At 38.6% G+C, this 9,677-nt stretch overlaps 1 protein-coding gene across 3 annotated transcripts in view; it reads left to right on the top strand.

The window, feature by feature from the left end:
* khdrbs3 (KH domain containing, RNA binding, signal transduction associated 3) overlaps window positions 1-9,677 on the top strand; it is a 136,430-nt gene that overhangs the window by 104,128 nt on the left and 22,625 nt on the right. For all 3 annotated transcript variants that reach the window (XR_004334934.1, XM_032535297.1, XM_032535298.1), the window contains exon 7: window positions 4,095-4,177. Coding sequence is in view for 2 of the 3 variants with exons in the window: in XM_032535297.1 (XP_032391188.1) it covers window positions 4,095-4,177 (83 nt within the window). In the remaining variant the exon portion in view is untranslated. The remainder of the gene's footprint in view (window positions 1-4,094; window positions 4,178-9,677) is intronic.

The following is a 9,677-nucleotide window of genomic DNA, read 5'->3' as shown; positions in this document are numbered from 1 at the left end:
AATACAACGGTGCTGCTTTTGTTTTGAAAAGCGTTATTTGTAGTACTTCCGTGTGGACGTATGCACGTGGGTGATTGTGAGTGAAGGTGAACAGCGGCAATCACAAATTACCGTACAAAATAAATTTTAAAAAACATCTATGTCGTGCGTGCAATACAACTGTGCTGCTTTTATTTTGAAAAGTGTTATTTTATGGACGTATGTCCGTGCGTAACCTGTGAGTGAAGGTGCACAGCGACGAGTGATGCCCGGTTACCCCCTCGAGATGCCCGGTTACCCCCGAGATGTCCGCTCACGCTAAAAAAAGAAAAGTTGATGACGAATGCCGTGTTTTCAACAAGACATGGACTGCCAAGTATTTCTTTACAGAAATTAAAGGTAAAGCCGCGTGCTTAATTTGTGGTGCACAGGTTGCTGTGTTTAAAGATTATAATTTGAATCGCCGCTACACGACGAAGCACGAGGATAAATACCGGAATCTGTCTGATGACGCTCAAGGGAGGCTGATGGTTGATGGTGAAACTGCTAACCCAACAAGGACTTTTTACCAAACTTCACACCCCCAGAGATGCAGTTTCAATCACCAATTCAATGATTGTTTTTTTTTCTTATTTTAATTTCATTTTAATTTCACATAGCCTAATAAATATTTAAGGATTAAGAGTTTAAATAAAACCATCAAAAGCAATCTGCTTTTGTAAAAAGTTAAGTTAGGTTAAATGAAATTATTACCATTTATCTTACGGTATATCAAAAATAATACTGAGCAAAATTTAATTGAAATATTGTCGATGTGGCCCTCCAGCAGTGCTCGGGTTGCTCATGTGGCCCTCGGCAAAAATGAATTGCCCACCCCTGGTATAGAGTGACATTTCATTCAGATATCTTGAGTAAGAGGTCAAGGGACCCCTTTTAAAATGGCCATGCCAGTTTTACCCCCGCCTGTCTTTGGAGCTGTGTTTCGATCCCCTTCCCAACAAGCGGGACATAGTTGGTACCAATGGATTCTTTGTCTTTTTGCTTCATATGATACAGAAAGAGATCGACCCTAGATTTTATTCATTTATAACATAGATTTTTGTTTTTGTTGGAGAAATTAGTATGGAATACCCAGTGGAGACACTCAGCTCGTACAGATTTTGACTGTCATGTTTTTCTGCTCAATGAAACAATTTTACTTGACAACTGAGGCTGCCTGCACAATCACAGCGACATGGTTTTACTATTTGTCTTCCTGTAGAAATTCTTGTCATTCAATATTTATAACCACACCTGTTTAGTCCAGCCTGCAGTAGGTACTGTATAATAGAGACTCTTTTAGAATAGATTGAAATAGAACGATCCCCAGAGTTTTGAGACAAAAAACTGGTCTCTTTCTGACAAAAACAGTCATTTTAATTTCAAATGGGATGACGTTTCTAGCACTGCACAAACTCACTTCAGCACATGCCTTCAAAGACTTTAGTTGTGGCTTTGAGCAAAGTGTGTGTGTTGCATTGTTATTTTGTTAACCACTTTAAAATGCTAAAGTGTTAACAATTCACAGAAAAAATACCACTTATTGTAATCTGATGCCTGTACTGTGTATCTATGCAGGAAAAATGTCAGCTGCTACTGCTTAGCGGTATTGATCCTTACAGTATCTGCACTATAATGTGCTCAGCGTGCCATTTAAATATGTGTTTGCAAATTTATCATCGCTTGCTGTACTGTAATGTGTTGTTAGAAAAACAAGTATTCTTCTCCAGACAATGAATCATGTGGTGACAGTAGTGACTTTACTGTATTTCACCTACTTGAGTTGGGCAGTTAGGTGGACGGGTTGCACTAACAGAAGGGCAGCAGTGGGGGGGGTTCAGCAAAATGTTAAAATCTTCCAACCGGCAACAAAATCATCTCACAAAATGTCAAGAAAGCAGACAATATTCATGTTTTTTAAAACCGTCTTGGTTTGTCTATCCACTGTTCCACCAATCAACAGCTGGTTTGGTTGAAATAACCCATTAATTCACCTAGTTAGAAGTGAAAATATGGCTGCTCTACATGCTGTTCAGTTGCAAAAAACTCAACAAAAAAACGACCAGAGAAAAAAACACAGCCGATGTACTCAGCCAATCGCCGATTGCCAATATATTCGTATAATCGCCCAACCCTACAGCTGTGGTCTGCTCAGAAAACCTCAAACACTGCAAATATATAGAATGTCCCTTTAGTTGGCCAGTGGTACCCCTGGTTCACACAACAACCATTACACAGATATACATAGCATTAGCTGTGAACCTTTTCGATGAATCAATTATTAACCTCTAATACAACACAAATGAAGCAAAATAACCTTCCCAATTGTAGAATGTATTGTATGGCTTGATTGCATTAAATTATGCAGTAGGATAGTAGTAAATTATAAATACTATTTTTAAATAACTATTATTCCAGGACTACAAGCAGAACTATAAGTGTTTCCAAGGTTCAAAATTCAAATCAACCTTCTTCTTCCTGATGTTATTTAGATTTCCTTCTCACGCCTGTTCCCTCCAGAAATCATGTCCACAATCTTCTTTCACCCTGCAAGGAAATTATTTCCTCTTCAGAGTTTTATTGGGCAGAAAGAGGCTATGACAGGAAATTGCAAATCAAAGTCTACAGTTTGATTTACTCTTTGAAAAGTGCTTTTAATTCATTCCTTTAGATAAGACCTTTTCAGAACTGCTGCAAATTACCGTTTTTTTAAAAGTGTTCAAGGGGGTTAATATTGTCAAAAGTACAGTTGTTGACTAAACTTAGTATGGGGAATTGTTGACTTTGGAAAAGCTGTTGTAACTGCAGAATTAGAAATGCAAGGAGGGACTTAAATTCCCCTCGAGCTACCTCTGTAGACAAATAAAAGGACCTCCACAAAAACCAACAGACCTCCCCCTCACACGCAAACAACAGAGGAAATACAAACACGTCTGAAAGGCACCCAATGGGATGACCAAGGAGAGGTTTGGGCATATAAAAGTGATTCCTAAAATGCACCTGCCAGGTTTCCCACACAGTGTAAGAAAACAAATATTGACAAGTGTTGTATCAAATATTTCAGAAACAAGGATGTATTTCCACATCTGGGTCTCTTGCTTAAGAGTAGTTCCTTCATACATACTTTTTTCTTCATTTCTGGAGGACTAAAGATAAGAGTCAATTCAAATGCTGTCATTTGGCAAATGCATGTTTCTAATCAGGAATTAGGGCCTTATTAATAATATGGATGTGATGAGCATTTTCTTCTGGTGATAAATCTTAACAGACATTCACATTAAGCATGCAAATCAAGGGGATGGAATTTGCCAAGAAGTGTGTGGGGGATGAGAGATGTGTCACTAGGGGTCGGCGCCTTTTGTGGAACATAAGACCCATTTATCCCAAATTAGGACGGGTGCGGCACTGGTTCGCTTTGATGTTCCTCTTGGCGGGAGCCTGGGTGGAGTGCAGAAGGGGAAACGGGGCAGATTGCTGATGCACAAACAGATGTTCAATGCTCATCCTTTGAGGTGGTGATGAAACGTTGCCACAGCGAGTCTTTACATCCCACTGTCAGTCAGTTGACACAGAGACAAGGGCAGGGCATCAGTTACTACTTTAATGGTGCTGCATATGGGCTGTTATACCAACAGCCGTAGATTGACCTATATCTGGGCTAAGTTGTGAGCTTTAGTGCATTTTCGGTAGGGGGTCTTAAAGAGACAGGTGCTAAAACGGAGTGTTTCAGACAGCGGGTGAATATAGGTATATTCAGAAAGACTGTTAGTAATGGGTTAAAGTAATTACAGTTAAAGTAATGTTTTTTTTTTAACATTATATATGTAAACATGTTCTAGTAAAATCCCAAAATAGAATGAATCTGAAAATGATCTTAATATGGAACAATGGAGCACACAGTAGCTCGAATCCAACATATGTCTTCTCACCCTCTTTGCACCACGTTTCAACAGGTGTATCTACTGTTGCACAGGTTGTCCTATCAACATCTCTTCAATGTCAAAATAGTTCCTATAATAATGTTTCCTTGTATGCGTCTCATCTGACTGGTTGCCTTTTTTTCTCTTTTACTTCAGGAATATGACGACGACTACGGAACAGCTTACGATGACCAAGAATATGAAGCGTATGACAACAACTACAGTAATCAAGGACAAAAGTAAGTTCTGCTTTGTTATCCAAATTGCCCTTACTATAAGGCATTTAGCAGCACAGTATTGCCAAGAATCATGTTCATGTTGGACATCTCTGCGGCATACAATTCACACACATTTTCTAGGTTGAGTGCCAGTAGAGGAAGCAGCCTCTCTTTCTGTATGTAGAGAGGTGGAAAGTGTTAGGGTCAAGTGTGAAGCACATTCCACTTTCATTCTACAAATTGAAAAGCATTGACTTACTTTTAAAGCTGCACTGATCATAATTTTTACATTACTAATGAATGAAATATACATTAAATACATTGTTTGATAATTATCAGTAATGTCAATATAATGACTAAGTGGATAAAGGCAAATAATATAATCTGTTAAGTTCAGAAAGTCACATCGCTTTACTGTTATATAACCTTTAAAATCAGGAAAAGACAACACTTGTCAATTGAATATTGATGTATCGCCCAGTCCTATAGTTATTCCAAAGAAATATCCCTTGACTTAACAGTTCCCTGTCTTTCAGCTTAATGTTTTGATTTGTTGACTTGCAACTTTATTCTCCACCGCTCCCATGAAACCCTTAACTAATGGCAGGAGGCAAAGCAAAACCGCTTCCTGCCATGCAACTAACTGTTTCTATTATATTGCCCAACCAAATTCTGTCAATAAGGGAAGGCTAAATAACAGAAACACCTCTCTGTATAATGATCATAGAGTTGAATTAACACCTCTCTAAAACACTATCAACAACAAAAAGAGCATTAAAACCTTCCAGAAGGAATGATTTTATTGCAAGGCTGTACATTGCACTAGTTTTAGCTAGGTGCATCTAATAAACTTACTGTACTCACGAGGATTAATCACTCTTTAGAGTTCCTATCAGAGCAAAAACATGACTATGACAGGACTCCAAAATGCTTGAGTGAGTGCACTGAATTAAAAAGGCCAGTTATATTTATGTCTTTAGTCTAGTACTAGTTCATGAGCAGCGTCTGAGGGCAGCGATTTTGCTACAGTCTGGCCATTTGGGCTGGAGAGATTTGAAGTCTTGTGGGATCAGAACAGCTGGATTATGGTGTATTAGCTGTTAGAAGTCATTTCTGCTCATTAAGAGCCCTCTTTTGAAACTCGGAAGTACACTTTTTGTTAATGAGGTATTTTGTGAAGTGTGAAATATTTTAACAGACCTTTAAAGTTGTCTTTTAAGATTACAAAAAAGTGGATTTCAAAGCTATAGTGCGTAGTTTCTGTCTCCCCGATGAGAAATTCTAAGTAATGACCAAAACACTGTCGGCGCAGCCACATGGCGCAAGCCTTGGGTGATCACTTTCCTTTGGGATTTGAGTCCTTCTGCTGAACATGTCAGTCTTTTCTTAGTAGTACAATCACTGACTGAAACATTTTGAGAGCGCTTCTTTGGGTTTTAAGCCATGCCTTCACCTGTTGTCGTCTCCAAAGCTGTATCTTATCTCAATGGCAATGGCTTGAATATAACGGATGTTCATTAAAATAAAATAGTAAGCAATCTTTAACAATCAGATTTAGACAATTTAAAAAAAATTGGATGCATAGCAGGATCTCTAAATCACATATTGTCAGCCGACCCAGTGACATATCACATTAATTGCAGCTCATTACATTAAACGCATTATCTTTCTTTTAATCACCCTTTAAATTGTCTTGCCAAAGGGGCATTTTGCTCAATGTGTTTCTCAGGTCAATGCAAAATAAACAGTCTTAGTGGTACGTTGCTCCATTTACCAGAGGGTCCTGCACGGCTAAATGCAGACTATTGATTTTCTTATATCCAGGGAGCTATCACACTCTCCAAGCCACACAAGGTCAAAGGCTTTCTGGTTGGTTTGTTGGTGTCCCACTGTATTCCATCAGCAAACAGTGTGCTACGTTTATGTATGCCTGACTGTGACACTTCAAAAAAGAGTAATTGTTGCCACATTTAGTGTGTCAAAAATTGGATTGTATTGGCAGCAGCTGGAAAAGATGGAAACAGACGAGAGAAGAAAGAAGAACATTCATCTGTCCTTTGGCTATTGTGAGCACGGTGGTCGATGTTTTCTTTTGTGGAGGTGTCAGGATGTATGTCACCCAGGCGTCATCCATCTTTTGTGCTATCTCTTTTTTTTCTTCTTCTTTTTTTGGAGGCTTTATCACACACACACGTGCACACATCCTCCTCTCCCTCTCTGACACGCCGAGGGATGTATCTTGGAAGTGTTGGTGGCCGGGTGTAGAGATGCTCACTGGGGGGGAACACAGGTCCGCCTCAGGAATCCGCAGCTATTTGTTTTATAAGCAGCCTCGTGAATAATGTTGGGGGTGTTTTGGTGATGGCGTTTGGAGCAGGGGGTGGTGGCACAGAAGAAAAATGGAGTCCCCCATGTAAAGGCTTGAGGCTGGGTCGACTCAAAGAGATTTTCATGTCTGTTGTCTGGTGGGAAACAAAGCAACTAATAGGGCCCAGACATGGAAGCCTGTGCCTCCAGAGACAGCTGATTCACTTATTTCTTCTCTTGTTTCTGTGTCTGGATTGGCTTAAAAAGTTTCTGTTACTGCAGGCTGACATTGTGCATGTTTACAACATAAGCTTGATGAAGTATTTCTGGGATATGGCCAGCCTTGGATTGATTATGGACATGTGTCCATAAATATAAAAAATATTTTGTGGCTTGTTCTCTTTGTTTGTCCATTCTTTTATGGCTGCTTGATTACAGCAAAAATCAGAATCAAGATTATTTTGGTCAATACTGAGATCATGATAACACTCATTGACTTGGAAACATGGTGCTTATATTGCTCTTTGATTTTTTTGACCTTTTTATGATTCAACTGGAAATCAATTACAAAAATGTAAAAAAAGCCATTAGCACAAAGTAACTAAGATCAACTCCGTTGAAAGGTTGTTGCACTTCCACAATCTACTGAAAACTCCTAAATATACAGTAAATTCAATATGAACAAATAATAAATCAGAATAAATTAGACCACAATAGACTAGATCAAATATGTTGTTGTGCACTGCCACGACCGACTTAAAACTCATATATTCAACACTATAGTACTATATTTACCATAATGCAGTCAGTAACTGAGTTAAAATGCAGCTTATGAAGCCAATATTGTAATTAAAAACGATGTTGATTAGAAGTTTGATTGCCCAGCCTTAGTTTGTTTACTGCTGCAGACAGGACATAACAAAGTATATACAACATTCTGAATAGAAGACATTCTGATGCTATTATAATGCTACATTATCTATGTATTTCCTTTGATAATTGCATTGTAGCTACTGCAGTTAATACTGCAACATGATACTGTCTCTCCATAGCTTCCTCTTCACTGACAATCCTATTTAGCTTTATGATGGACACAGGTGCATTATTTTCACCCTGAGCTTGAGGAAATTCATAGTATGTCCCAGCTGAGGGCCTTGAGGAGAGTGTGTGTGTGTGTGTGTGTGTGTGGATGAGAAGTCTCCTAACAATGTTTCTCAGGTCTAAGGAGCTCCCAGTCACCAATCTGAGCTCTGACTGCGTGGCAGGATTTCAGTTGCCGGAGGATAACAAGCAGAACAATTTACAGTCTCTCTGTCACGGTATTACCCCGTTGGCTTATGTTAGAAACAGGCCTGCCATTTGTGAACACGGAGGGACTGGGAGTTTTAAAAGACTTCTGCTCTTGAAAAGATTGTGGTGTTGCATCAGTGGACTTACTGATTTACCTTAATTATCTTGGAACATCTTTCCATATATAGGACTGGGTACTGAAAACAACACTTTTGAGGCAGATACCGAATTGCCTCCTTAGTATCGAGTATCAAAAGATGCCTCGTCATTTAAGGAGCAAATCTCGTCAGCATCAGTTAGCCAATAGGCATGCAGCATGCTTCTATTAAGATCTAATAATGTTTGTGATTGGCTGTCTAACGTTTTACATCATAGAGACACGCAGGAAAAACTCTACGTAATACCTCATAAGACACAGAATTACCAGAAGCTTTGATATTTGTGCAGAGTTAATTGTCCGGCCTTCAGAAAATTATGATTTTGATAATTGACAAAGATATGTTTTAGGGCTGTCAAAATGAAGGTTATAATAATGCAAGTTAATGCTAATTCTTTTTAACGACACACGTTTTTTTTTATGTGTTGAGCGTTCTGTGATTTGGGTCTCGGCACGCTCGTTAGTTTGGTAAATCCGGACGCGTTCTGGTAATTTTGATTTATACGTAAATTGATCTAACTGCCAGTTTAATACTCTTTTTACAGTCTATGGTCACATTAAAAAAATATAAATGCTTGTCAGTAACCGGTCATATAGCCTTGTGTGCTCTGATTAATTTGGCATGCAGTTAACACAGTCATAATTTTGCTTTATTAAAAACTCAGCTCCTGGCTGTTTTCAAAGAAGAAAATAATGAGAGTGACAGATGAACTAGCTTTAAGGGCTGTAAAGTAGTCCAAAACATTATTTAAGTGTTAAATTTGTGCACTTAAAACAGATACAAATTTGCGATTAAGTCACGATTAATTGCAAGTTATCTATGGACAATAATGCAACAAATCACAAATTTAATATTTGAATTGATTGACAGCCCTAATATGTTTATTCAGTGTTTCAAATGAAAACACATGGTGTGTTTAAAACTTAACAAATGCATAGAATGCGTTTTTTTCATTGTTGCAATCTTTTTCTTGCCTGCTTTTGTTGGTACATGTTTGGCACAGTACCGTACCCAGAGGTGGAATCATTGGTATGACTGTGTATAAGACGATACCTGCATTCAATCCTTTTTCTACCCAGACCTAGAAAACAAAGACTATTTGTACGTATGTATTTGTATGGTTGGTTGAGCACGATGCATTTGACGTAGTCAACAGCGCATCAAGATGCTTTCCTCCACACGATGTGTATTGAATGAAGTAAAAAATAAACATGCAGAAGATACGAACCAAACAGGCACCCACTGCTTCGTAGCATTAGTGGTGGTCAGAAAGTCCACAGTTGACTCAGAAAAATAATTAATCCTACTACAAAGAAATCCGTCCATCCATCCATCCAAAGTCATTTTCCTGCATTTTAGTTCAGTTTAAAAAAAAGTATTAATACTTATTAGGAAAATGTAACTAACTATCAAAAGGTAAAAGCATAGATTTGGACAAATCATTCATTTAACCCGGTTGTGCAATGTCCACGACTGGCACTAAAACACAAAGTGGCCTATTTTAACGTACGACGTGAAGCACGTGGTGCAGGTGTGTTTAGGGCGTGTCCCCATCCACTTTTGCTAGTTTGACGGAAGAAAAAAGGGTCTGTGCGCTGGGTACATGGTTCAGAAGGTTTGTACTTAGTGTCTTCATTAATTTATAGGTGTTTTGGGCCTAACATGCAATCAACCAATCAGAGGTTTGCTCCCATTCCCTTTAACAGCCAGGCGCGTTTGTACATTGGAGCATTGCTATTATAATGGAATATTTGCGTGTGTGTGTG

The sequence above is a fragment of the Etheostoma spectabile genome, chromosome 14 (assembly GCF_008692095.1).
Source record: "Etheostoma spectabile isolate EspeVRDwgs_2016 chromosome 14, UIUC_Espe_1.0, whole genome shotgun sequence".
Taxonomy (NCBI): Eukaryota; Metazoa; Chordata; class Actinopteri; order Perciformes; family Percidae; genus Etheostoma; species Etheostoma spectabile.
Note: the sequence above shows the minus strand (reverse complement) of the source record. Positions and strands in the feature narration are given on the sequence as shown.